Genomic DNA, 25,862 nt, shown 5'->3' with positions numbered 1-25,862 from the left:
TTTTTCTTTTATGATCAAAAAAAAAAAAAAAAAGAATTTAAACAACAATAATAATTTTATTCATTATGAAAGTACATCCATTTTGATATTATTGATGAAAAAAAAATACTGGATACAATTCACATTTGACACTAGAAATTTTTTTCTCTTATGAAACTATCGTTTACAAATTTTTTTTTTTTGCTTCAATCAATAACAAACAAACAAAATAAAATCTAACTCTTAACCAAAGAAAAAAAAACTTCAATATTATATAATAGTCAATATGGTGACACATCATTCAATTCGGAATCAGAAAGCATTACAAAATCTGAATCCGTTGATTCGGATGATTCATCAAAATGATTCTCATTGGTTTCATCGTCATTAATCATAAAACCTGATAATAAATTCTTTTTCGATGCCGTTGAACTTGATAATTCAAGGTTATTATCGTCCAAACTATTAGAATATTCGGTGGAAGAAACATTTAATGGCTGTTGTCCTTGTGTTGTTTGTTGATGTTCGTCGTCGCCAATATTGAATACAATTATTGCCAATGTATTTTTAGGTACAATGTGTGCCAAAAATCCGGGTGTTAAAAATAGTATTATAGCTGTTTACATATATGTATTTGACAATTGACAAACAATAAAGATGTAAATATAACATAATTTATTTAAAAAAAAAATTAAATCTTACCTGTTAAATATGTAATCAAAACGCCGGGAATAAAATGGCCAATATAATAGAAACAAAGAAAAAAGAACACTGAATAACAACAAAAAACTCCATGAGATTTTCTCCTAAACTCAATGATTCGATCAATGACATTTGTCATATATTGTTTTATTCTTGCAAAACATGATTTAATTTCCGGAGCACTCATTACATTAGGATTGACCGTCGTCCAGCTGATAATGATAATTATCAATGTGATTATTCGATAAACATTTTTTAAATAAATATCTACACACACCTTTCTTTAATTGGAACCGTAGGAGCTTTTTGTATTTGTAAATGAAAAAAAAATTTGATAAATTAGAAATAACCAAAGCAAAAAAAATGTGTATATAACACAAAACTTACCACGAATTTCTGGCCAAACATAACGGATCCACATTTCATAAAAATGATAACAGAATGCTAAAGTTGCCAATACCGATAATAAACGTGGTTGCCATAATACAACGATCCTTTCAGATGAAATATGATTGATTAAATGATTGACAACAACAACAACAAAAAAATTATTCAATATTTTTACCAATAAAAACAGGTAAAGGTGATCAATGCTAGAATTGAATCGCGTGGCTTCTCCCATATTAAAATACCTTGCAATGCGATTAATTGAGATTCGAAATTCGAGATCAAACTGAATGATGAAGATTGTGAATTTTGATTTTCATCACCATTATGCAATGATGGAATACGATTGCGAAATGAATTAACATTAAAAAATGATTGTACACGATTAACATCGATTCTATGAATAAGATTTTCAATTTTTTCATTAATAAAATTCTTTACATCCATGGTTGAAATTTAATAATATCTTGATGGGACTAGATGGACTTAAAAATTCACATTGCTAATCCAGACGAATTACATTGAATGAACTTGATAATGATGACGATCAAAAAAAAACAACAACAACAAACAACAAAAATTTCATTTGGCAGCAACAAAAAAAAAATATTTTTATTTATTATTTGTTCATTCAGCATAAAAATTATGGCAAATGTTTTGATCTTGTTGTTGACAATGTCTTTTAATTTTTTTGTTTATTGTTTCATGATATTTTGTCATTATCATTTAGTGATAGTGCGCATTTCTAATTCTTGATAATCAACATCATAAACAAAAAAAAAACAGAGCAAGAGTAAAAAGCAAGTTCCACACATACAATACTCTCGTGCTGACAACAATATTTTGTTCAAGGCAAAATCATATGATTCACACCAACGCAATTACATACATCACGCACACATGTACTTTGAGAGATTTTTTCCAAACGCGGGATTGCCTCTTAAAAAAAACGTCGTCACATGAATATATGGCAACATATACGATGTTCTCGATTTCACATAGGCCCATCTATATATTGATTTTGATATCGATGTCATAATCATATATATATAGAAAAATTTTGCGCGCAAATCACAAGTCCAAAAAACAAATCAAATGACAAAGTTCAAACATTTCTAAAGCGATTCATATATGATTATTTATGATAACGATGATGATGATGATTATGATGGCCAACAATTTGATCAGCAATACTATAACAACCTTTCAAAAGGCGACAATATGGTAATGGTTCTTTAGGAAAACTGAATGGTCCATCAATATCGGTACCATAAATCATTGGTAAACGTAATACCCAATATGTTGATTGAGTCAATCGAATTGGTTCTTTGTTTCCCGGATAAAACAAAAGACTTGCATTAGGTGTCACTTGAATCATAGGATTTAATGTCACATTAATTGGAGCTTTTGGTGTGACAATATGGATTCGCATCAACTGTGCAACACATGGTTTCGTTGAACGACTAGAAATATAAGAAACAGATTATCTTAGGTTTCATTTTTCAAATGGATTAGATTAGAGACAAACCTGCAAACACAATGCATATATAATGGCATATCATTCTTTGCAATTGATTCGGCCGTTTCTTTAAATTTGTATGTATTAGTCTTAAGGATTTGATCCGGTTTCGATGCAATAAATCGATGACCATTAAAACATTCGTACTCAACACCGATGAAAATTTTCACGGTGAATTGTGTTCCATCTATAAACATAAAAATGTAATTATTTTTTAATTTAACAATTGAGTTGGATTAAATACCTCTAACGGTTTTCTTATGTTTGATGCCGGGTGGACGTTTACCTTCCCAAAGAGGTGGCATATTTTTCCAATGTTGCAAAATAACTGTGACATTCCATGGTAACAAATAATGAGAACCCTTGACGAATCCTTGTTGATCTTGTATACCAAGATTATGTGAATAAATACTGGACGAACCGAAACAAACCAATGACCAAGAGGCATAACGAGATGGTAAATTATTATCTACACCCAACAATGTATGGATCATTGTTGGCAATGTTTTCAAGTCAAGTATCTCTTTAGTTGAAGATGAAGTTGTCGGAGAATGTTGCTCTTCGTTTAGGAATTCTTCATCATCATCATCTTCGTCGTCGTCGTCACTGAGGAATTCTTTTTCATTGGAAAATTCTTCGTCTTCTGCTATATCATCAGACGATTCTTCAGATTCACCATATTGTGAACTATCATTTTTATTATCGGTCGATTTTTCATTTGATTCATCATTTTCATTGGATCTTGAATTCTTAACATCATCGATGGCACTAAAGTCATTTTCATCGTTATTGAATGAAATAGAATCACCATTATTTGAAAGATTATCTATACTCAGTAGGATATCATTCTGTTGAGTTTCGCCAGAATCTTCCACATCTGCATCGTTCTTTTCATCAATATCCTCATATTCTACTTGAGATAGTACGGCATCGTTGAACGTTTTCATAAGTGGACTATCACGTAAATTTTCACTTTTAGTTCCAGTCATGTTCTGACTGGAACTTAAATTCTCTATCTCGACATTTGAGTCGTAGACATGAAATTTATATCTTGCTATATTACGACATGTGTGACATTTGTATCGCATTTTAAGATAAAAATCATAATTTGCCGCTTTGATTGTAAATGGATCTTCGCGATTTCCCTGACGGCGACCACAATCGCAAGCAGAAATCATTTTTATCATACTGTTATGCGGCATCACAGGAGCATTACTGCTGTTTTGGCTGGATTCGGCTACCGATCCTTCTGTTTCTGATGAAGGCTGGTCAGTGCAATAGTCATCATGTGGTAATCGATGAATTTTATTGGTACAATAATTTCCGGTAAGGCTCATTTCTTCACACATTTTATGGCCGTTGGTCCAATATGATGTACATTCATTTTGAATCATTTTGATGTACTTGTAAATGGCAGGACCTCTTGATTGCATTGTAAAATGTTGTAGAGTTAATAATAGTTTTCGTTCATGAGTTTCACGAGTATAATGTGACGGCAAATTGTCTTTGTAATAAATGACAGCATTCGCAACCATTTTGGAACATCTACCCTCAGAAAAACGATTATCGATGTCCAATGTTGAGTGGAGAGAATCTAAAATCTTTTGCAGATTCTTTGTTTTCTCGCTACTAATGCCTGGATATGTTTGCTTGAATAAAAGCTCTTTGAATGCTATGAATAATTTGAAAAATATCTTCACTTTGATGACCAATTCATTAGATTTCACAGAATCTTTTGAATTTTTCATAAGTAAATTAATGTGAGGCAAAATAAAATTTGAAAATGACAAATTTTCCTGTGCCATTTGCCGATATTGAGTTGAACAGTTTTCATCAATACCAAAATTATCATTCGAACAACGATTAAAAATTTTTTCAAAGAAATATTCATCATGATTGATTATTGTTGATGTTTTGGTTACGATAAAGACAAACGAATTCAATGATGGAATCGTAAACAACGAATTGATCAACCGAGTTTTACGAAATAGTTTGACAATCTGTTCTTCAAGTTGTTTGACATAGAATTTGATATTTGAATCATTTATGTAATCATATCCATTATACGCTTCAAAAATGAACAAGAGTTGTGGCATAAACATGTTTTTCATCATATTGCTTGAAACCTTATTGAAAGAGCTTAACATCTCTGAAACAAATGGCTGTAATTTGATTCTAGTCGAATCAATTATTCTCAACATGTTAATGCAACCAATGTCAAATCGAGGGGAAGGGTTCGTTATCATGACGATATTACTGACGTAGAAAATCATAAGTATTGATTTGAACAAATCGGTCAGCAGATTAGGCCACATAGTAAGAAAACCCTGAATAAGGCAATTTATTCTATTGGTAAGAATGTTGAAAATACGAATTCATTTTCATTTACCTTTTCGATGAATTGTTTTTCCAGGTCTTCAAAAATATCAAGTACGGCACATGTATCAAAAACTGAAGTCAAATGAAGAAGAATCATTCGGTTGTTTACATCATAGTATCCATCAATTTGTACGAACTATTGAAAAGGTAATTATCAATTAAAAATGATAGATAATGTTAGAAATAACTTACATCATCTTTCAATAATAAGCTTTTATCAAGAAGTTTAGAATTGAATAAATTTTGTTCAATCCATTCGGGAATACAGGCGGCTTTGGCATTGCAAGAATGTAGAGCAGATTTTCCAATGATTGAAACGATAGAAACACGATCTGATTTATCAGAAGTCGATTGATCTTCAATAAATTTCATAACATTTCTAATAAAATTTAAATAAATTAAAAACTTGAATTTATTATTCATCTCACACTTACTTTAAACTGGAATCTTCAACGGAGAAGAGAGAAAAATTTCTAGTAGAAGCAACGTATTTTTGCTTCGAATCATCATCATCTAAATTAAGTTGCGAATTCATCAAAGAATCTAAAAACTTAATTTCCGATTCGGACTTCATGTTGATGATTTGTTGATAAATATTGGATATTCTGCATGCAAAATAAAACACTATTGGAACCCAATGAATCCGATCGAGTTATTACAGAAATTTCATTGCACATGAGCTTTTTTGGCGCTTAAAACTTATATGGCAATAAAGTTTGACAAGGCCATTTATCTATTCATATCAAGGTTGTTTGAGCTAACATTTGTAGATAATGATAACGGAAATAATTCCTTGTTCGTTGTTGGGAAAAAAATGAACCAAATATCTACTATTTAAGAGTAGAGAATTAATGAGTTCCATTTTTAGATTGTCTGGAAATTTTATGATGATATATTAGTCACATGATCCATAACTTGTAATAGATGATGCTATATATTTTAATAATTTGTCTCGGAATCAAAATGGCATTGAAAAAAAACGACAGGCTATATATCATTGAATAAGTTGTGATACAATGTTTCGATATTGCATACACACAAAGATTTACCCAATTTGGGTGCTACTGGGGGCATTCACCTTGAATTCTAATGTAAAAGTGTATACTGTATTTGTTGATTCATTTGGTTGTTGTGTTGGATATTTGAAACTAAAATTGAATTCCCTATAGCTATAAAATCTAGACACCGCCTAGCCACGGTTTCTTTGTTGGTACTCACTCACTTTATGATGGGAATCATTCTGGTTCTATGGATATAAAGGCCTGGTTGTAATATAATGAATGCAAGAATAAATGTCGAGAATAATATGAGATAGTTGGAGAGACTCTTTATATAACAAGCATGTTGTAGAGAATTGTTGTCCTATAGAAAAAGATGTTTTACGTTACCATGGAGAAAATAAAATCATGCAGCCAGTCTTGAATCATCGAACCACGACATTCGAATTCATTTAACTTCGTGATATTTAAAGTAGCACGTTTTCTCATTTCTATTTCAACATTGACTAAAAAATTTTAAGTCCAAATAAAATACTGCCAACACCAATGATAATCATCGATAATAATCGATTTAAATGATGGAAAACTTGACCGGAAGTAGGGACAATATTTGCCATAATACTCAGATGAACTTTGAAGATACTAGTCACATATTCACGATTTTCACTGCAATGAACGAAATGCGAAAGATTGGTCAACTGTGTGATATCACTTTGGAAGTTGCTGGAACGAAAATCCTGGCTCATAAAGTGGTTCTGGCTGCTAACAGCGCATATTTCAATGCAATGTTTAACTGTAAGTAATGAATGAAAAAATTTACTTATCCTAAATTTAGTTATATTTAGCGGAAATGATAGAGAAAAGTATGTCTCATATTGAAATCCGTGAAATTGATCCGAACGCATTGAAATTATTGATCGAATTCATCTATACGGGTCAATTGACCATAACCGAAGCGAATGTTTTGAACTTACTACCGGCTTCAAGTTTATTACAATTAATGATTATTCGTGAAACATGCTGCCGATTCCTACTCAACCAATTGCATCCGTCTAATTGTTTAGGTATAAGAAAATTTGCTGATACTCACAGTTGTCAGGAACTTCAAGTTTGCTCGCTTAAATATGCTCTCGATAACTTCCAAGAAGTCTCATTGACTGAAGAATTTTTATCGCTTTCATATGAAGGCATAATTAGTCTAATTTCCGATAATCATTTAAATGTGGCCGACGAAGAAACTGTTTACGATGCGACCATTCGATGGATTAAACATGATTCTAAATCAAGAGAAATACATTTTCCCACCCTTCTAAGTCATGTTAGATTGCCATTGATTGAACGAAATTTTTTGATCAACCAAATACTAGCAGAACCATTTGTTCGTGAAAATAATCAAGCTAAAGATTTAGTCATTGAAGCCATGAAATATCATCTTAGTTTTGAAAATCGTTCAGGCAATTCTCCTCGAACTCAACATCGAAAACCGGATGGTTTGACTGAATTTATTTTTGCGATTGGAGGTGGTTCACTTTTTACCACTCATAATGAATGTGAATTTTTTGATCCTAGGGATAATACTTGGCTCGAATTCACGCCCACTAATCAACGAAGATCTCGAGCTGGTGTTACTTGTTTGCATAGATATATTTATGTCATTGGAGGATATAATAATGGATCAAAGACATTGTCTTCTGCAGAGTTTTTTGACCCTTTAACAAATGTTTGGACCGATACTACTGCAATGGGAACCAAACGTAGTTGTCATGGAGTTGCCGAACTCAACAACATTATTTATGCAGTCGGTGGATATGATGGTAGCTGTAATTTCCAAATACACAATTATTTTATAAAAAAATGAATTTTTTTCTTTAAATCTAGGAATCAATTGTTTGAGCAGTGCAGAACGATTTGATCCTTTAATATCAGCTTGGTTTTCGGTCAATTCATTGGAAATCAAACGTCGTTATACCAGATTATTGGCATTGAATGGCAGTTTATACGTGGTTGGAGGATTTGATGGAGCTAATCATTTGGCTTCAGTAGAACGTTATGATCCCAGGGTATTACATTATTGAATTATAAATTTAGATTGATGCTAAAATCCATCCTTCCTTTATTGTTTCTATAGGAAGGAAAATGGATAGCAGTTGCACCGATGTTAAGCCGACGAAGTAGTTGTGGTGCAACTGTCATGGATAACAAGATTTATGTTGCCGGTGGCAATGATGGAACATTGTGCATGTCCAGTGCCCAACGATATGATCCAGTGCGAAATGCTTGGGAGAATATATCATCAATGCAAAATCGACGAAGCACTCATGAATTAGTCGAAATCAATGGATTACTTTATGCTCTAGGCGGAAATGATGGCAGCAATAGTTTGAATACAGTTGAATTCTACACACCCGAAGATAACAAATGGTCAATGAATAATTCAATGATTTTACGACGAAGTGGCCTAGGAGCTGTTAAACTTGAATGTTGTGATCTACGAAATTCATTAACCGATTCATCAAATCTGGAAAAGTCTTCGCCATATTCTTCCCTCATTTCGACAAAATCTTTGGATCTTAATTTCAAAGAAAGTAATGTTAGTAACAGTGATGATAATAAACCAATTTAATGACAACCATTAGTTAGATAAAATGATGAGAAATGCACAAATTACGAAGTAAAAAAATCAAAATTAGATTTTTTATTAATATTTTTGTTGTAGAAAAAAAAATCTAACACATTATTTTTGTAGCTAATGATTCAGACAATGAATAGAACTGATATTTTTTCATTTCATTATTTTGCAAAAAATATTTAATTGAATTCTGACTAATTTGATTTGTTTATTTTTTGCCCTGAATTTCTGACGGTTTAATATCGAAATCTTTGCTTGCAATGTTCAATAACAATGATTGAGCATCCAGATAAACTCGGTTCTGTGATTGTGAAATCGTCTCGGCAATGTGTTGGGCGGCACGAATTTTTCTCAATTTGAGATAACCAGGATTCTTGGAAATTGCTTCACCTAAGTAAAATCGGAAAAAAATAGAGCTCAGGAAAATAAAAAGAAAAATTGGAATGATTTGATTGATTCTATTGCAAACATGGTCATCAGATTACTAAAGAATTAAAGAATCATTTTTGATTAATTTTTTTCCTATCTAAATGTTTATCAATCTTATTGAACCATAGCTAGAATGCTTCATAAATAACTATATGTACTCATTCTAACAGAACCATTTGGTTCAGATTGATGATAAATTGTAGTCTGCCCTTTACAGCATCAAAATTGATTAAATCCTACGGTTTTGACGCCAAGATATCAGACCTCAAATCAGAAAGATGAGCTATGAAAAAATGCCATTAAAGTTCATCATTAAAGACCATTATAGTAAATAAAATCATTAAAAATCGTAATAATTGTGAAAAGGATATCATTCGAGCGGCTTCGGCTTCACCCTCAGCTTGTACAATCTTTTGTTGTTTTTCCTGTATCGCTTTTTCTACTAAAAATTGGGCACGTTGAGCTTCTTGTTGGGCAACTTGTTTAGCTTCGACAGCATGTGAATATTCTTTTCCAAAACTCAATTCGGTAAGAGAAACATCATCCAGAATAATATGGAAATCTTTTGCACGATCAATTAATTGTTTTCGAACCAGAAGGGATACTTGTTGACGTTGAGTGATCAATTGTGAGGCATTGAATTTGGCCACAACACTTTTCAAAACTTCATTACAAATCGAAGGCAAAACACGTTCATCAAAATCAGTGCCCAAAACCCGATATATATGTGGAAGTTTTAAAGCATCCGGACGAGCCAGAACACGCAATGAAATATTAACCATCTGCAAATCTTTACTACCAGTCGGTGAAGAATATTGTTGTGGCTTTGATCGAATATCATAAATGATAGGCCATTGAAACCAAGGAATGCTATTGGTTAAAAAAAATTATTTTAGCTTGTGTATAAAATTTTTTAATATTTTAAAATTTACCGAAAATGCAATCCTTCAGAGTAAACACCCTGTTGAACACCACCTAGACGGCTGAAAATTATCGCTCGATGACCACCATCAACTAATCAGAATGATAAAATTTTAAATTAAATCAACGAAACAAAAAAATTGAATTAGCCAAACCTGTATAAACGGATTGAGTTGCAGCATAACCAAGGCCACCAGCGGCTAACAATAATTTGGCACCAAGGCCAAGACCGGATGGGGTTTTACCGCCAAATTTTCCCATGAAATCACCAAGTTTTTCAGCCATAATTAGTGAAGATCAATAATTAAAAAGAAAACGAGCAAAAAAATTGTCAAAGGACAGAATGTGAAATGCTTCAAGATGTGATGAAATTGGGAACATGTGTTCATCAAATAATGTTCAAATAGAACGTATCCCGAAGGGGGACATGCCTTTCTTTTGAACCAAAATAACAATTTTTGCTAATTTACAAAAAAATGGCATCCTTATTAAAAATACGATTTTTGATTCAAAGAAAATTTTTGAATTCAACCGCAAAATTTCTGAGCAGTAAATCTTCTGCTGTTGCAAGTACATCCGGACAAGAATCTGCCGATTTGATGGAATTAAGTTCGGAAGAAATAAATAAACGATTAATGACTTTTTTTGATCTTCCCGACAATTGGATTAAAGAAGAGGTTAAATCTGGTAATCAAATGAATCGTTATCAATCGATTTAAATAATTAATTATTCATTTGAATAGGTCGAGGTTGGCGAATCGAAGAACTTCGTATCAAAAGTAATAGTGATTTACATAAATTATGGTACATATTATATAAAGAACGAAACATGTTAATGACAATGGAACAGGCTGCTAAAGATGAAGTGGAAAACATGGTTAGTCCAGAAAGATTGGTTAAAGTTGAAGATAGTATGAAGAATATTGAAGAAGTCATAAAAGAAAGAAATCGAGCTTACTGGCAGCTTGAAGTTGGTGACAGTAGCCCGGTTGAAAGGCGTCGAGTTTTTCGTCGCGATATATTTGGTCGTTGGAGAATGATTGCCTGTTCGGAACATTTAATACCATATTGGATGAACAGTGAATGGAGAAAATTCAATGCTCCTGGTTTCGGTGCCGATGTTATCAATTTTAATCGACGTTTCAATGAGATTCAACTAAATCGTCGAATGTCACAGTTATTGAAACAACAATTCTATTGTCGACAATTACTGAAACGATTTCCAAATATTGATCTGGATCATCTACAGGAACGATTTCCCGATATCGATATTAAGCATATAAAAGATAATAACGATGAATATACTCTTCAAAATCGAATTTCGCGATTTAATCAAATTTTTTATCATAAAAAGAAAGATATTTAAGTAACTTTGATTTTTTTTCATTTAATATTCAAACTTCTGTATAATTATTACATATTGTGTAATATTAATTTTATCAATAGAAATATTGAGATGATTTTTTTTAATTACAAAAAAGAATCCCAGTTTGTTTACACTGAGAGTAATTAAAAGCAAAATGTCAAAAAAAAAGAAAAAAATTTTTTGCAAATGATTACAAAAGACTATCGACGATGATTATGATGATGATGATGATGATTACAAAGCTGATCAAATATTATCCATAATCCAAGCACCACAATAATTATTCAAACCTATTAATGCTTTTGTATGCTTTATCACTGTTTCGATTGCTACTTTTTGCGTACCCGAATTAAGATTGACTATGGCATTGTTTAATCTTTGACAGACGGTTTCACGATCTAAATGATTCAAGTATTTAGTAGCTTCATTGGGATCAGAGAATGCAATAAAAAACCATGCCTCTTCTAACATTTTCTTATTGATCTCTTTCGATGCTGAATCGGCATCCAATTTTTGTGCCAAAGAATTCAATTCTTTACCAAACATTAGAATCATTTTGAAACGATCAATATTATCATTGGACGAGTGAATATTATTCGATGTGTGATTTACATCATTATTATGCACCAAATTATCCTCTGATTGATTGTTGAAATTATTAACTGGTAGATCTTCATTATCATCAGAATTCATGTCTAATTCCATTTTCATTTCCGAGTTTCCATTACAATCATTGCCATTGGCTGAAAAGGGAAGATCATCGTTTCCACATACAAATTCGATAAATTGTCGACATTTCAAGGCGAATAAAAGATTATGATTATCTTGCAACACTGTTGGATAAAGTCGATTTGTTGTTTGAATAGCCTCGCCGATCTTACCACTCAATACTAATTGTTGTATTTTGAGCCTTTGTTTTACGTTCTGAATGTTTTCATTAAACGGTATTTTGGTATATTCCGAAAAGACTTGTGCTGTAGAACAATAACCATTATGTATGAGCCATGATTGTACCAAATGATGGATCATCGGTTGCCATTCAGTGTGATTTACTGGGAAAAGATTTATACAAGATGTTACTTTATTTCTTAACTTGAATATGTCTTGTTCGATATCATAACAAAATGGCTTGATACCGAAATTTGCTTCCAATTCTTCACCAGGCGTTTGAAGGCCAACTGTTGGAAACAATGATACTTGAGGCAAATCCACAAAAGCAACTCCAAGATTTTGGCCATTTTTAGTGTAGAAACAAAGATTTTCGATTAGATTATAGCCACAACCGATTGTATCACCTGTGGTGAATGTGGGTCCATAAGGTTGACCAGTACCGGAGCTATTGAACGAATGTCCATCATCACCATGATAACCATATGACTGTTTGTCCCAACCAGGTAAACGATGCATATTAACACCTTGAGCTGCCAGACCAATACCCATGTATCCATCACGACCCTTTGAAATGATTTTGACTTCATAATAATAAAGTAGACATGATAGAGGTACAGGATTTGAAGCTCGAATAGCAGCCGCATCTTTATGAGTTTTGCCCACACCCTTATAAAGAACTTTGAGACCATCTTCCGACAATGTTATATAATTGGCTTTATCTTTGGAAGACCATTGTTTCGGTATCTGATCTAGATCAGTATATGGATAAAGTTTTTTCAGCCGACCAATCTGTTCAGCATTAAGATGATTGGGCAGATTGACGGGCGATGATGATCTAGATGATGATGAATCCATGACCAACTCTCGCACTAAAGGATTATTCGACATTAAATCTATTAGATTATTATTCAAAGATTTTTTTTTTAAAATTAAACAACCGAAACGCTGATGATGTAACTATTATTTATTGTTTTAAAATTCCAAATTATAATAAATATAAAATACACTTATTATAACGAGATCACAAACAACAAGAAGCGTAGCTGTCTATTGTTCCGAGTATTTTTCTTTTGTTGACTGCTACTTTATTGCAATAATGATGTCGTTGCTGGTGATTTTTGGTGAATATGTGCATATAGATTTTATGAACAGCTTCCATTTATCAAACTTCGCTGAATCATTTTCGATTGAGTCTTTTAATTTTATTTTTTTTTTTTTTTTTTTGATTTATTTTTTTATAAATTCTTGTTCAAAAGCGATCCATAAGTATAAACAAAAATGCCAGCCGAAAATCTAGAAGATGAAAGCTTAGCTAAAAATCCAAATTTGGAACTATCACAATGGCTTTTCTTATTAACCATTGAAGATAATGCATCAATTCGACAAAATCTTATGGATGCTATCACTCAAAATGACATGGCACCTTTCTATAAAATGGTCAGTTTTTTAACCAGTTTTATCTTACATAATTTTATCTGATTACTTTTTTATTAAAAGGTTTGTGAAACTTTAAAATGGCCAATTAACGAAGAACTTTACGAAAAAATGAAAAAGAAGAATGATGAAAAAATTAAAGAATTTGATTTTGCTATTGAAGATGCGGAAAAAAATCTGGGTGAAATGGAAGTTCGTGAAGCTAATCTGGCCAAAGCCGAATACTATAGTATGATTGGCGATAAAGAAAATACAATGTCTGCTTTTCGAAAAACCTACGATAAAACAGTGTCGTTGGGCCATCGTTTAGATTTATTGTTTCACATTATCCGTATTGGTCTTTTTTATTTGGATCATAAATTGATTTCTATCAACATTGAAAAAGCAAAAGAACTCATTGAAGAAGGTGGTGATTGGGATCGTCGAAATCGATTACGTGTCTATCAAGGTTTCTATTGCATCACCATTCGTGATTTTCAACAAGCTGCATCACTTTTTTTGGACACAATTTCAACGTTCACTTGCTATGAACTTTGTGATTACAAAACGTTTGTAGCCTATACTGTTATTACGGCCATGATTTCTTTGCCTAGAGTTCAACTCCGAAAAAATGTCATAAAAGGTGCTGAAATTTTGGAAGTACTTCACGGAAATCCCGAACTTCGCGAATTTCTATTTTCGCTATACGAATGCAATTACAGTAAATTTTTTGAGAAACTTTGCTGGATCGAATACTTTATGAAAAAAGATCGATTGTTTCAGCCACATTATCGTTTTTATATTCGTGAAATGCGTATTCTTGCCTATAATCAATTATTGGAATCGTATCGAAGTTTGGAACTAAAATATATGGCCGATGCTTTTGGTGTCACTGTCAATTTCATCGATCAGGAATTGGCTCGTTTTATTGCTGCTGGAAGACTTTTCTGTAAGATCGATAAGGTGAACGGTATTGTCGAGACCAATCGGCCGGATGCCAAAAATCATCAGTATCAGGCATGTATCAAACATGGCGATATTCTATTAAATCGTATTCAAAAACTTAGCCGTGTCATCAATATATGAAAATGACACAGAAAATTTTATCTAAATAATAATAATAAAATAAAATATATAAATTTTCCAAAGATATACAATTTTTATTATATCCATTCATGGAGAGAAAAAAAAGAAACAATCTTTGAATAAAGTCATGTATCACAGTGGTGATTTTCAAGAAGAAAAGAATTGAAGTTTGGCCAGCTTTGAAATAAAATGTTTTGGCTATTCTTCAATACCAACAACATAAGAAATTTATGCTAATTTTTACTGATAACTGTTTCTTTTGATAATCTGGACGGTTCTGTTCTGATCATTAGATTGTTGAATATTTGAATTGTTGTTGTTGGCTTTTTTCAAAGCTTTTAAGGCCCTATTTACAATGAAACAATCTTTAAGCCATTCTTTTGCTTGATCCGGATCGGATTTTTCTTTCGTTACTGTTGTTGTTAGAGCTGATGATGATGGTTCAGCAATTGTAGTTAAGAATTCATTCATATCATATTGATAGCCATTCGTATGAATTTCCATTGATTGTTGATTTTGCTTGTTATTATTGCTATCATTAGAATCCACACATTTTGACAATAGTACTTGTTGTTGGATGGTTTGATCAACCGATGTCGAATGCACCAAACTAGATTGTGGTTGTTGTTGCTGTTGCAGGATACTAACCTGATTAGTACCATTATGAACAATACCAATTATCTGACAATTATTATTAATCAAATGAGTAGGCTGATGATTTAGAATGGTTTCGTTTTGATCAGTCATCGCTATTCCTGTAAGTACGGTCTGTGCACTGATGTTATTGTCCAAGGCAATGATTTCGCATTCTTGCTCTTCCTGAGGTTGTTGTTGTGGAACTTCTTCATATTCAACATTAGTAGCTATGTAATAATTAATATAAGAATTTTATTATACAATTTATTTCAGTTATTTTAATTTTTTTTAGCTTACCTTCATATGAAGAGTCAATTGGAGAGGTATAGAATAGTTGATGATTATTTGAAGATGCAACCTGTAAGCTTAGATTAGGTTGACAAATATTCTGTGAATTTTGTTGTTGTGGTATTAATATGCATTCATTTTGATTGGCTATCAATATTGTCGACGGTACTAATACGCTGACATTTGGAAAAGTTGCGGCAGCTACCTGATAAGAGCCAACAAGATCGTTGTTTGTGGGCAAAATCATTTGTACAGGTTCGGCAACTGTCGTTTTTTGTACAAGGGTTGATGTATGATGTTCATTAATGAAACCATTTGATACTTGTAAATTTTGTGTCGGTAATAAAACAATTTGTGCAGTCTGCGACATTGTATTATTTAGTTGATCTCGTTGTTGATGATTATTGTGAAATCCAACATCCAAATGATTCTCTTGGCTATGATTCACAGGATTAGCGGCAATCAAAGTGATTCCATAAGGATCAGCAATTGTCGCTGTTGTATGAATATCGTTGTTTTGTTGTCGTTGATGAATGTGATGTCGTTGTTGTTGATTATGATTTTGGTGATGACGATGATAATGATGATGATGATGATGGCCAATATAACGATTATTGGGCATAGTATAATTTAATTAAAAAAAATTGATCGACGACTTTATTGTTGTCGATATATTCCACATGAACAGGTATTCATTCATTGGTAAATCTAAATTGAATAAAAAAATCATAAAGACCTTATAATAACTATATATATTATATGGTTAATGAAAATTCAGAATCATTCGAGTCATACCGTATACATTTGAATGATTAAATCAATTTTTTCATAACAAAAACAATAGAATTGCAAGCCAAGAATATATCAATTATAATTCAAGTATATCAAATAATATACACCCACCACCAATACAATAAACATGACATAGCTTTGTATTCGAATTTTTGTTTATTAAATATATTTTTGTTTAGATGTGATATATGAATTACATGATGACTTGTAAACAATTAATTTTTTGTCTTTTCTTACACACACACACACACACTATATATATCACCAAAATATTGGTATATTTATTTTTTTCTGCTAGCACACACACTGTTTATATATATATATATTGAGAGAGAAAGGGGGGAATATAGATTTTTTTTTGTTGTATATAATGCGTGTGATGAAATGAGCGAGAATGCCAGAAAAAATGAGCAATGTAATTGAATATATATACAAACTAGACACCGACTCTTTAATATTTTTCACTCATTTCTTCAGCCATTTGAATAGCTGCTAAGTGGAAAAATTTTCGTATTGTATACCAATACTGTCTCTCTATATACAGAGATATCCTTAATGGACATTAAATGATGATTCCACATGCTGGTTTATACAAATATGCTTCTTCTTTTTTTTCAAATTTTGATTTCATTTTTTTTTCGCCACAATAATCAAAATCGTGGACAATAAAGACTCTCTTGGAAAAAATAATATCTTTTTTCGGTGTTGATTAAAATTCGATAATAATAATTTATAAGAATAAGAACGTAAAGATATAACAATAAAAAAAAATGTCACCACTTAAAGGTAATAAATTTATTCTTATTTCAATTATCAATACTTACAATGATTCCAGAATTACAAGATACAAATTATGAAGATTTACCAAATCTTGAGCCAAATTTTATTGATTACCGTGTGAATAGCGCTTCGTTTCGAAAACCAGAAAAAATTGGCCATTTTTCCTCTGATTTGTATAAAAAAAATCGAACTAGAGAAATGCGATTCGATGAATCAAATTTGTCATATCTGGATCTTCCTCAGTCACTAGACTACCTTCAATTAGATTTGACCGAAGGATATGATCGTTTTAAACATATCAACTGGGCGAACCCTAGTATTGATAAATTGGATGAAATGCTTAAATGGATTTTAAAAAATCGTCATTTAATCGAAAGCGGTAATCAAGCTAAACCGCTGGATTTTGATTTCATCACTCAAAGAGGAGTATTTACAAGGATCATGTGTACGCCGATTGTGAGTGATGAATGGCATATTGGATTTTCTAAATTTAAAGGAACAATTTATATATGTCCATTTTTCAATGATCATGATGAAAATGAAAGCAATTTTGAGCGTTTAAATATGGCTTCTTATGGTGGTTATCGATTTGAGCATTATATAACCAAATCCAAACATCAAGATACAAGAATGTATGACAATAATTTTTCTCCTACATTACATGAATATTCTGCTTTGCTCAAATCAAAAATCCATTCTATGGCCAATCGGAACGGATATCATTCATTATTATATGTGGCCGAAATAGACTGTCTGGAAGACAAAGAACAAGATTCCACGCGTATGGAAAATTTTGTTGAAATAAAAACGACATCCAAAATTAATAGTCACATACAAGACGAAAATTTCCATCGTTATAAATCATGCAAATGGTGGGCTCAAAGTAAATTGGTAGCAATCGATCGAATAATTTGTGGATACAAAGAAAACAATCTTACCACAGTTACATCAATCGAAACATTGTATGTCGATGACATTGCAAGACGGGCCTTTCGAATTTGGGATTATAGAGATTGTTGGAATTTTCTAGACCATTTCCTAACATACGTACAGAATTTATTGAAAAATGAAAATGACCCTTCTAAGGTTTATCTGTTTAGCAAAGAACGAAATTCATCAACGATTACATGTAAAAAAGTGCTTTATTCTGGCAATCTTCTCATCATTCCTGATTGGTATGTCAATGCTTTCAAATGTGTAAATGATGTCAGAAAGAAAAACGAATCAAATGTGAAATGAATACGATCATAATAATTAGTGTCGAACATATCAACATTTTACATCCTGAACAATGTGGTTCATGTTCATAATCACCAATACAAGACGCAAATTCCATCAAATGAGCTATGTATGTTTGTTCTTGACTTCCTCTCAGTAAATTAGATCCTGGTCCTGTTGCATAAGCGGCTATTATACAAATTTCATAAAATAATTTACATATTCATTATTTTTGTATATATAAAAATGTATCATTGGAAAATTTTCATTTACCAACATCATCGCCTCCATGAGTAGCACTGTCCAATGGTACGGCCGATATTTGAGCAAAGTCAATTTGTTCTATGAATGTTATATAAATAATAAATTAAAAAATAATTTCATATTGAATTCTTAATCATACTGATTTCTTCTTCCGCATAATTTCTCGATTCTTTATATCCAGGTCCAGTTGAATAAATCAATGAGGTAAAATTTTTTCCATCTCTATCTGTATAATCACTAAATCCAAAAAGATCATTTGTCATTAACGAGCTGCCACTATGAGTAAAACTATGTGAATGATCTGCTGTGACAATGATTAACGTTTCTTTAAGATTGACCATTGATTGCGCTTTGATAATTGCCTTTTCAAATGCCAATAGATCATGTAATGAATAAAATGCTTGATTTGTATGATGAGCTTTATCGATTTTGGCACCTTCGACCATTAAAAAGAATCCATTTTTGTTCTTTTTTAGAATTTGCAATGCTGCTACAGTCATCTCTTCTATTGTCGGTTCAGTTTCGCTGGTATCGTTTTTTAATTCTTTATCGAATTTCATATGATTTTCACAAAATGATCCAAGCAAATAGTCAACTTTGTCATAATCGATCTCTGACAATTCTTGTTTTGTCGAAACAAATTCATAATGATGATGATTCGTTTGATTTCCCAATTTATATTGCCATTCTTCGAACAAATCACGATTATCTTCTCTTTTGCCAACTTCTTTTCCTTTTGGAAGAAAGTTTTTTCTTCCACCACCAAGCATTACTCGATATTCTGTATGATCTTCAATCAATTGTAGAGCAATATCTTTGCATTTATCATCATTTAAAGAAGATGAAGATTCATCATAACGACTTGAGACATGTGCATAGGTTGCCGCCGGTGTAGCATCGGTAATACTGGCCGTCGTAACAAATCCAACACTTTTACCTGTTGATTATTATTTCGAATGTTAGATGATTATAAATCGCTTTGAATAATTACCTGATTTGGCAGCTTTTTCAAAAACCGTTTCAACAATGTTTTCTTGTAACAATTCGCAATTTGTATCTTTATAATTAACGTTTCCATTCACACCGATCGTACCACGATTTGTTTTCACTCCAGTACAAAAAGCCGTTCCTGTTCCTGCCGAATCCGGAACTGCATAATCTATGTTGTATGTCTTTGATTCAAAAGTTTAGGCTTTGGTTACATTAATAAATTAATTGACAAACTCACCTGAATCAATGCCGTATGATCGAATTGTTCAAAAACTAGATGGTCATCATTTTTATTGGTAATTTGTCGTTTTAGTAATCGAGCTGCAGATATGGATGGCATACCCATTCCATCACCAAGGAAGATAATAACATTTTTAGCTTGTTTGATGTTGTCATCCGAAAGAAACGTTTTCGAATGGTACAATGCATTTCTACTCAATTCTCGCCAATATACAGGGTCCTTGTGATTTGAACAAGAAATCCAATTGACTAGAAAAAAACATAGATAAAAAAATAATGAAAAATTCATCATTAATTTGTTAATAATGATTAAATTACGTAAAAAAATGATTTAAAATCACCGAAGATTACCTATGAATTTATATATGTAAATATTTGATGAAAATGATAGCAATTAAATAATTAATATTATCATAAATAGTTATCAAAATAAAAAAAAATGATTTATATTTCATCACAGTGCTTAAAATAAAATGCGATACAATTTAATTCAATTAGATTTGATCAATTAAATGGTCATAAAATAATCAAAATTAAGATTCAAGAATTTTTTTTCTGGATCTGATTTAAAATTTTCAAAAATTATATTAATTTATACATGTAATAAAATAGTAATTAACGTAATCAAGCATTGAAAAAAATAATTGGTTTATTAAAAAAAATGTTACAATTTTTATTATCAAATAATACGTCGTCAATTTTTTTTTATTGTGCAATCAATTAATTCATATGAAATTCTGGTCGAATATCCAAGGTATGCTGATCAAATATTCAAAAAAAAAAATTGGATACAGTTGTTCAAACAACGAGCAATTATAATTTGCGACCTTGAAAATTTCAAAACCATTTTCGATCTAGTTATTGATCAAAAATGTTATGTTTTAGAGATAACTTTATACTTTCTGGTCGAAAATGTTTCAAATTAATTTTCGCTATTCCTATTTGTCTTTATTTGATGTACAGATTTCTTATGATTGAAAAACATGATGATAATCCAATCAAAAAATGTTTTGAACATTCAAATAATCCAGTCGACATTGATTTTAACCATAGTAAATTGGCAATGGATGGACTCAAAACTAATCATATGAAATTATTATTAATTTCTGAGGCACGAAGCGGTTCAACTTTTTTAGGTGATTTATTACACCATGCAATTGAATCCAGTTACTATAGTTTTGAACCACTTGTTGGCGTCCAACGCAATCCATACAACTATGAACAAATCATTGAAGATATTTTCAGCTGTCGATTTGATCTACGTTCATATCTAAAACCGCTGTACTGGAAGATTCAATATATGAAATGGAATCATTTGCTACTAAAAGCAATTGGTACAGATCAACATGAAAATAATATTCATTTGTTCAACAAGACCATTCATCAAATAACATGTCAATACAGTTCGGCAATAATTATCAAAACCATACGTTTTACAATGAAACATTTGTCTTCTTTAATGCTCTCTAAATCAAGTATGATAATTTATTTCGTATTACTAATTATTTAATAATTTTTTTTATATCAATTTTTTCATAGTGACTAATATAAAGGTAATCTTTCTCGTAAGAGATCCTAGAGCTGTAATGAGTTCTAGATATAAATTATCATGGTGTCATCATAGTGAAAATTGTACCGATTCTCGTGTATTATGTGATCGTATTCAGGCTAATATAGAGTCTTTGAAAATGATGAAAAATTTAATGAATAACATATCAATCGTATTAGTACGTTATGAAGATTTAATTGGTGATATTTGGCAAGCAACAGGTAAATTACTCAAATTCTTAGAAATCGTTCCTACCTATTCACTTGATCAATGGATAAAAAAACATACATCAACTGATGATGTACTACTAAATCCACATTCAACTTATAGAAATATCAAATCACAGCAGAAAATTGGATGGAGAGAAAATCTTTCATATGAAGATATAATTGACATACAATACGATTGTTCAGATGTAATGAATGATTTAGGCTATCGACTAACCAATTATCGTTCAATCAAATCGAAATTCCAAACCATTTTCGAGGTAGTTAAATTTGATTTTCCATTGAAAATTTATTCACTGCAATAAGAAAAATAAATTAACGAATGAAATAAATTGATGGATGATGGACTCATGCTGATGATATGACGACGGTATGTGTGATGTTGATGGCGGCGGCCAGTTTTCAGTTGCGTTTCCTTAAAATAAACCTGTTTAAAAGAAAATGAAATCATGGCAAACACCCTATAATGTATACTTTTCTTTCTACATATGCTTGTATATATGAAATACTTAAATGTCAATATTCTTTTAAATACCAATTCAAGTTTATTATCAACATGGTTTCCAGTTACGAATGAATGAAACAAAAACAAATATTTGTTGTAACAAAAAAAAAATTCAACTCATTTGATTCGACCAACAACAAGATTGAAAAAGAGTTAGTTAGAAATGATGATTTCGATGATTGTTTTTTTCCAACAAATTTCAAATTAAAATCTATTATTATTATCACCTTTTTCAATGTCGATTCTCAAGGAAATCGATTAATTATAATACGATTAAATATCAATAAGTTGTCAAAAGTGGAATAAAAACGACAAAGACAACAATTCACTATTTAAAGTTTGCTTTGTGATTAATTTTTTTTTGTTTCAACGCTGTGTTGTCTTACCTTTGATTTTCTCAACGAATATGACGAAATTTTATTGGACCATTTCATTGGTCATAATCTTGGCATTGATTTTGCATGGTAAATTGTTGATCTTTTTTTCCTTGAAATATCTTTCATTCTTATGTCATTGGTTTAAGTTCATGGCCATAGAGAGAAGAAAAGCTATGAAGAAGAATGTGAAAATGAAGAGGAAATGGTCGAAATATGTGGCCGAGATTTTCTCATTTATACAAATGAAACAATGGCATCAACAGAAGCTGAAATGGATACATTTTGCCGGTTGTTATCAATAATGTTTTCTTGGTTCTAAATCTTATTGACATTTTTTTCTATATTGTAATTAAAAATAGAATCTACAAAGAAAAAGAAAGATGCCTTCGTGACCATTCTAACAAATGCCTTTCTCATTCGGCTAATCAAGCAATCATGGAATTAATTCGAACCATATCGAACAAGAATAGGATAATTTGTTCAAGTAAACAACGACGAAATGTACAGATTCGTGCCAATCATTGTTTAAATCAACAACGTTTACAGCGACCAAATTTTTGTTACAATGGCTTTGTTCAACGAATTCATGGTATTCATCAATATAGTCAAGAGGAAAAGATTCCAATCATTTGTTGGTAAGAATTTCGAAAGGATAAGAATCAAAATTTTTAAAATAATCTCTTAATAATTTTATCATTAGCAACTATCATGAATTTTTGACCTGTCTACGAAATCAGCTAAAATCATGCGCTCATAACTTGATCAATAATTTATTGAAATTGATACAAAATTATTCTGGTGAAACGTTAAACTATGTTTGTCGTGAATATCGAAATTCAAACAAATGTCAGAATAATGGCATGATCAACGACGATAATGTCATAAATGAAGCTAGACCAAAGACATTTTTTTCATTATTGGTAAAAATTTATCTATCTTAGTTAATTATCAATTTAATGGCTTGAAAATGGTATATAATGGCATATTAAAATGTGTGTATTTTTGATTTATTATATAATAATAATCTTATTTTACAAGAAAAAAAATAAAAACGCCAAAGAGGAGGAAAGAATGATTCAGATAAATGTTTCGATAAAAAAAATTCATTTAGCAAATCAATTCATTTTCCTTCGTTTGAACCGAGAAGATCTAGTATGATTTGCTATTCCTTCTTTTACATCATCATTATTATCATCATCATCATAGTTTTTTTCATTATCATCATCATGTTCACAGTGATTGGAATTGACATGTTCATTGATATTAGTATCGTTAATATTATTCTCGGATTCATCTGTGGTAGCATGTTTGACGGTAGATAATTCTGCTGGATAATCTCCTTCATCCACATCCTCTTCATCGTCATCGTCATCATCATCATCTTCTTTCAAATGTTGAGATTCATCTTCATAATAATCGCCATCCTCATTATTGGTAGACGATTTTTGTGTTGATCGCGTCATCTCGATATTTATACGGGATTTAACATCATCAGGTATATCTTCGCATTTATATAGAAGATGTAATCGAAATTTAGTGACATTTTTGGAAGAATAAAGTTTTTTGCAATAATTGCATTCGTATTGTTGACGCCCTATTTTTCGAAAATAATTATGAAAATGATTAGCAATATTAGATAATACTCACCTTGAAATGTGATCATTGAGAAATGCTTCCAAATTGGTATTTTGATTTGTGTCCAAGTTTTTAATGGGGATTCATAAAACGAATTGTTAATTTTGTGCCTTATATTTAACGGTATTTTATCACATCTTTCAAGAAGATGTTCTCGGCATTTGGTGGCATTTTTGTTGGCATAATTCATACAACAATAGATACATTGTATGACAGTTTTGTCTTGAACGAATAATAATTATGTTAAATTTTTATTTTACATATATAACCAAAAATTATTTACCATCGTCGTTAATGATGCAAAAATGTTCCCAGATCGTAGAACGTTTTTGTTTGTTGTAAGATTCAATATATTCTTGACTGAATGTCGATCGCATTTTGATTCGTACGTCCTCATCTATCTTACGACATTTGAATGCTAAATGTTCTCGACATTTGGTTGCATTTCGTGACGAATATTCAATACCTGATGTTCAATATCAGATTTTAATGAAATTATAACGAATTGAATTGCATAAATAATACTTACCACAAAAGATGCAATTGATTGTGGTTTTACCATCTTTTTCAGAATTAACGAAATAATTCCAAACAGTATATTTTGAACCACTTGGCGGAGAATTGTAACGTCGAGCCTTTGTGGTTTTGATTTCATCGGGTGCCTTGTCACATTTTTCATTAATATGTTCCCGACATTTGTGTGCATTCATGCATTCATAAACGAAACATTTTCCGCAAAAATTACATTCAATATTCTTTTCTCCATCAGTATCTACCAATATGGTAAAATGGTTCCAAATGGCAGCTCGTTTTTCGACTTTTGAAGGAACTTTTTTGGAAAAAAAAGAATGAATTTTGAGTTTAAAATGTTTTCGCTTTTGTATTACCAGGATCGTCAGTGACAATCAACACTCTTCGTCGTTTATTGGACAGTTCGTTAAATTTTATATTACATTCGTCGACAAGATTGTAACATAGTTGTATTTTTCGTTGCAAATCATCCATCTCTCGTTTGTCTGGTTCATCAACGGATTTTACCATATCAAGTCGTAATATTAATTCAATCAATTTAGCCTGATGTTGTACTTGCGATTGTAAAATGGAAAATTTTTCCTGAGTTGCAGTCAATTCTTTTTTGAGATTTTCATTTTCAGCGATCAGATTATGTGAATCTTTTAAAAATTCATCATCATCTTGTACTATGCGATTGTAATATCCTAACTGTATATTCGAATTATCATCAATGGCTATGATTTCATCATTGTTTTCCACTGATGACAATGTTTTCTTCAATACCATCTTCATTTTGGTTGCTAAATTCTTCGACTTTTATCTGAAAAAAAATCTATTGCATTAGAAACCTCAATATATATCTTATCATTACCGTAATATTTTTATCCATGTTAACGTTATCTGATGAAAATTTTAATTCATTGCTAGTAACAAAATAAAATGACAATAATTTATTTTCGTAGTTTTAATTGTAACGATTGTATGGTGAATAAGAAACTTGACCAGAATCGAATTCCCGCTATTTGAAAAAATTCAATTAAACTTCTGAGATGTTTCCGAAAAATTTTGGTGTGGAAAGGTTCGCGTGAAAACTGCTCAAAAAAAAATCACAAACATTGCTCTGGCAAAAAAGTGTTGTAGCTTTTGGCA

The 25,862-nt window shown here is 31.2% G+C and overlaps 11 protein-coding genes across 14 annotated transcripts; 5 read left to right on the top strand and 6 right to left on the bottom strand.

Annotated features, from left to right (window-relative positions):
* Positions 1 to 36: 36 nt before the first annotated feature.
* Positions 37 to 10,333, bottom strand: Phb2 (prohibitin 2). Its single transcript, XM_047055148.2, has 9 exons — positions 10,099 to 10,333; positions 9,955 to 10,036; positions 9,394 to 9,892; positions 8,836 to 8,987; positions 1,247 to 1,390; positions 1,069 to 1,175; positions 959 to 983; positions 682 to 893; positions 37 to 595 (listed from the first exon to the last, which is right to left on the bottom strand). The coding sequence occupies exons 1-9, from the start codon at positions 10,226 to 10,228 to the stop codon at positions 261 to 263; spliced, it is 1,686 nt and encodes a 561-aa protein (XP_046911104.2). The 5' UTR covers positions 10,229 to 10,333; the 3' UTR covers positions 37 to 260.
* On the bottom strand, positions 1,649 to 5,589 carry LOC124492281 (nonsense-mediated mRNA decay factor SMG8). Its single transcript, XM_047055139.2, has 6 exons — positions 5,401 to 5,589; positions 5,159 to 5,345; positions 4,977 to 5,102; positions 2,832 to 4,914; positions 2,597 to 2,774; positions 1,649 to 2,531 (listed from the first exon to the last, which is right to left on the bottom strand). Exons 1-6 carry the CDS (start codon positions 5,538 to 5,540, stop codon positions 2,204 to 2,206), a joined length of 3,042 nt encoding a protein of 1,013 aa, XP_046911095.2. The 5' UTR covers positions 5,541 to 5,589; the 3' UTR covers positions 1,649 to 2,203.
* On the top strand, positions 6,033 to 9,031 carry LOC124492284 (kelch-like protein 17). The gene is made up of 4 exons (XM_047055141.2): positions 6,033 to 6,759; positions 6,810 to 7,778; positions 7,843 to 8,024; positions 8,093 to 9,031. Exons 1-4 carry the CDS (start codon positions 6,540 to 6,542, stop codon positions 8,585 to 8,587), a joined length of 1,866 nt encoding a protein of 621 aa, XP_046911097.1. The 5' UTR covers positions 6,033 to 6,539; the 3' UTR covers positions 8,588 to 9,031.
* A 16-nt stretch (positions 10,334 to 10,349) lies between the features above and the next one.
* Rpn7 (regulatory particle non-ATPase 7) lies at positions 10,350 to 14,761 on the top strand. Of its 2 annotated transcripts, XM_047055150.2 has the most exons (3): positions 10,350 to 10,630; positions 10,687 to 11,213; positions 14,010 to 14,761. In XM_047055150.2, exons 1-3 carry the CDS (start codon positions 10,420 to 10,422, stop codon positions 14,697 to 14,699), a joined length of 1,428 nt encoding a protein of 475 aa, XP_046911106.2. In that variant the 5' UTR covers positions 10,350 to 10,419; the 3' UTR covers positions 14,700 to 14,761. The 2 variants fall into 2 exon arrangements, with proteins under 2 accessions (XP_046911106.2, XP_046911103.1); XM_047055147.2 differs by lacking the exons at positions 10,350 to 10,630; positions 10,687 to 11,213 and adding an exon at positions 13,364 to 13,637 and having other exon boundaries at positions 13,698 to 14,761.
* On the bottom strand, positions 11,310 to 13,279 carry RanBPM (Ran-binding protein M). Of its 2 annotated transcripts, XM_047055143.2 has the most exons (2): positions 13,139 to 13,256; positions 11,310 to 13,069 (listed from the first exon to the last, which is right to left on the bottom strand). In XM_047055143.2, the coding sequence occupies exon 2, from the start codon at positions 13,053 to 13,055 to the stop codon at positions 11,556 to 11,558; it is 1,500 nt and encodes a 499-aa protein (XP_046911099.1). In that variant the 5' UTR covers positions 13,056 to 13,069; positions 13,139 to 13,256; the 3' UTR covers positions 11,310 to 11,555. The 2 variants fall into 2 exon arrangements, with proteins under 2 accessions (XP_046911099.1, XP_046911098.1); XM_047055142.2 differs by having other exon boundaries at positions 11,310 to 13,279.
* LOC124492286 (uncharacterized) lies at positions 14,753 to 16,645 on the bottom strand. The gene is made up of 3 exons (XM_047055145.2): positions 16,419 to 16,645; positions 15,633 to 16,331; positions 14,753 to 15,562 (listed from the first exon to the last, which is right to left on the bottom strand). The coding sequence occupies exons 2-3, from the start codon at positions 16,243 to 16,245 to the stop codon at positions 14,940 to 14,942; spliced, it is 1,236 nt and encodes a 411-aa protein (XP_046911101.2). The 5' UTR covers positions 16,246 to 16,331; positions 16,419 to 16,645; the 3' UTR covers positions 14,753 to 14,939.
* A 123-nt stretch (positions 16,646 to 16,768) lies between these two features.
* Positions 16,769 to 18,798, top strand: Rai1 (Rat1 Interacting Protein 1). The gene is made up of 2 exons (XM_047054279.2): positions 16,769 to 17,201; positions 17,251 to 18,798. The coding sequence occupies exons 1-2, from the start codon at positions 17,186 to 17,188 to the stop codon at positions 18,432 to 18,434; spliced, it is 1,200 nt and encodes a 399-aa protein (XP_046910235.2). The 5' UTR covers positions 16,769 to 17,185; the 3' UTR covers positions 18,435 to 18,798.
* On the bottom strand, positions 17,469 to 21,824 carry LOC124491603 (alkaline phosphatase, germ cell type). Of its 2 annotated transcripts, XM_075728810.1 has the most exons (6): positions 21,712 to 21,824; positions 19,906 to 20,156; positions 19,669 to 19,849; positions 18,817 to 19,614; positions 18,687 to 18,755; positions 17,469 to 18,602 (listed from the first exon to the last, which is right to left on the bottom strand). In XM_075728810.1, exons 2-6 carry the CDS (start codon positions 20,011 to 20,013, stop codon positions 18,403 to 18,405), a joined length of 1,356 nt encoding a protein of 451 aa, XP_075584925.1. In that variant the 5' UTR covers positions 20,014 to 20,156; positions 21,712 to 21,824; the 3' UTR covers positions 17,469 to 18,402. The 2 variants fall into 2 exon arrangements, with proteins under 2 accessions (XP_075584925.1, XP_046910234.2); XM_047054278.2 differs by lacking the exon at positions 21,712 to 21,824 and having other exon boundaries at positions 18,322 to 18,602; positions 19,906 to 20,238.
* Positions 20,656 to 21,989, top strand: LOC124491605 (carbohydrate sulfotransferase 1). The gene is made up of 2 exons (XM_047054280.2): positions 20,656 to 21,382; positions 21,447 to 21,989. The coding sequence occupies exons 1-2, from the start codon at positions 20,779 to 20,781 to the stop codon at positions 21,986 to 21,988; spliced, it is 1,146 nt and encodes a 381-aa protein (XP_046910236.2). The 5' UTR covers positions 20,656 to 20,778; the 3' UTR covers position 21,989.
* A 242-nt stretch (positions 21,990 to 22,231) lies between these two features.
* On the top strand, positions 22,232 to 23,617 carry LOC124492735 (uncharacterized). Its single transcript, XM_047055714.2, has 4 exons — positions 22,232 to 22,652; positions 22,712 to 22,853; positions 22,925 to 23,200; positions 23,266 to 23,617. The coding sequence occupies exons 1-4, from the start codon at positions 22,595 to 22,597 to the stop codon at positions 23,504 to 23,506; spliced, it is 717 nt and encodes a 238-aa protein (XP_046911670.1). The 5' UTR covers positions 22,232 to 22,594; the 3' UTR covers positions 23,507 to 23,617.
* LOC124492732 (uncharacterized) lies at positions 23,559 to 25,790 on the bottom strand. The gene is given in 7 exon segments (XM_047055711.2): positions 23,559 to 24,159; positions 24,213 to 24,422; positions 24,484 to 24,666; positions 24,730 to 25,029; positions 25,088 to 25,469; positions 25,471 to 25,533; positions 25,585 to 25,790. Coding segments are annotated over 7 exon segments (1,635 nt in total). The 5' UTR covers positions 25,603 to 25,790; the 3' UTR covers positions 23,559 to 23,680.
* Positions 25,791 to 25,862: the final 72 nt, after the last annotated feature.

Source organism: Dermatophagoides farinae, chromosome 1 (assembly GCF_024713945.1).
Source record: "Dermatophagoides farinae isolate YC_2012a chromosome 1, ASM2471394v1, whole genome shotgun sequence".
NCBI lineage: Eukaryota > Metazoa > Arthropoda > Arachnida > Sarcoptiformes > Pyroglyphidae > Dermatophagoides > Dermatophagoides farinae.
The sequence above is the reverse complement of the archived record's forward strand: the minus strand, read 5'-3'. Positions and strand labels throughout refer to the sequence as shown.

Excerpts from the sequence above, each read along its gene's own strand:
- LOC124492281 (XM_047055139.2), bottom strand. The coding sequence starts at position 5,540 with ATGAAGTCCGAATCGGAAATTAAGTTTTTAGATTCTTTGATGAATTCG. Across the intron at positions 5,346-5,400 it reads GTTGAAGATTCCAGTTTAAA|AAATGTTATGAAATTTATTG; the intron begins GTAAGTGTGAGA and ends AAATTTTATTAG. Across the intron at positions 2,532-2,596 it reads TATATGCATTGTGTTTGCAG|TCGTTCAACGAAACCATGTG; the intron begins GTTTGTCTCTAA and ends TTATATTTCTAG.
- LOC124492284 (XM_047055141.2), top strand. The coding sequence starts at position 6,540 with ATGATGGAAAACTTGACCGGAAGTAGGGACAATATTTGCCATAATACT. Across the intron at positions 7,779-7,842 it reads TGCAGTCGGTGGATATGATG|GAATCAATTGTTTGAGCAGT; the intron begins GTAGCTGTAATT and ends CTTTAAATCTAG. Across the intron at positions 8,025-8,092 it reads TAGAACGTTATGATCCCAGG|GAAGGAAAATGGATAGCAGT; the intron begins GTATTACATTAT and ends TTGTTTCTATAG.
- Phb2 (XM_047055148.2), bottom strand. The coding sequence starts at position 10,228 with ATGGCTGAAAAACTTGGTGATTTCATGGGAAAATTTGGCGGTAAAACC. Across the intron at positions 984-1,068 it reads TGTTTGGCCAGAAATTCGTG|CTCCTACGGTTCCAATTAAA; the intron begins GTAAGTTTTGTG and ends AAATACAAAAAG. Across the intron at positions 894-958 it reads ACGGTTCCAATTAAAGAAAG|CTGGACGACGGTCAATCCTA; the intron begins GTGTGTGTAGAT and ends TATCATTATCAG.
- Rpn7 (XM_047055150.2), top strand. The coding sequence starts at position 10,420 with ATGGCATCCTTATTAAAAATACGATTTTTGATTCAAAGAAAATTTTTG. Across the intron at positions 10,631-10,686 it reads TAAAGAAGAGGTTAAATCTG|GTCGAGGTTGGCGAATCGAA; the intron begins GTAATCAAATGA and ends TCATTTGAATAG. Across the intron at positions 11,214-14,009 it reads AACGATTTCCCGATATCGAT|ATTGAAAAAGCAAAAGAACT; the intron begins ATTAAGCATATA and ends ATTTCTATCAAC.
- RanBPM (XM_047055142.2), bottom strand. The coding sequence starts at position 13,088 with ATGTCGAATAATCCTTTAGTGCGAGAGTTGGTCATGGATTCATCATCA.
- LOC124492286 (XM_047055145.2), bottom strand. The coding sequence starts at position 16,245 with ATGCCCAATAATCGTTATATTGGCCATCATCATCATCATCATTATCAT. Across the intron at positions 15,563-15,632 it reads AATTGACTCTTCATATGAAG|CTACTAATGTTGAATATGAA; the intron begins GTAAGCTAAAAA and ends ATTATTACATAG.
- LOC124491603 (XM_047054278.2), bottom strand. The coding sequence starts at position 20,199 with ATGATGAATTTTTCATTATTTTTTTATCTATGTTTTTTTCTAGTCAAT. Across the intron at positions 19,850-19,905 it reads ATCATACGGCATTGATTCAG|ACATACAACATAGATTATGC; the intron begins GTGAGTTTGTCA and ends TTTGAATCAAAG. Across the intron at positions 18,756-18,816 it reads TTATGCGGAAGAAGAAATCA|AACAAATTGACTTTGCTCAA; the intron begins GTATGATTAAGA and ends TAACATTCATAG.
- LOC124491605 (XM_047054280.2), top strand. The coding sequence starts at position 20,779 with ATGTTATGTTTTAGAGATAACTTTATACTTTCTGGTCGAAAATGTTTC. Across the intron at positions 21,383-21,446 it reads TTTAATGCTCTCTAAATCAA|TGACTAATATAAAGGTAATC; the intron begins GTATGATAATTT and ends ATTTTTTCATAG.
- LOC124492735 (XM_047055714.2), top strand. The coding sequence starts at position 22,595 with ATGACGAAATTTTATTGGACCATTTCATTGGTCATAATCTTGGCATTG. Across the intron at positions 22,653-22,711 it reads CTTGGCATTGATTTTGCATG|TTCATGGCCATAGAGAGAAG; the intron begins GTAAATTGTTGA and ends CATTGGTTTAAG. Across the intron at positions 22,854-22,924 it reads GAAATGGATACATTTTGCCG|AATCTACAAAGAAAAAGAAA; the intron begins GTTGTTATCAAT and ends AATTAAAAATAG.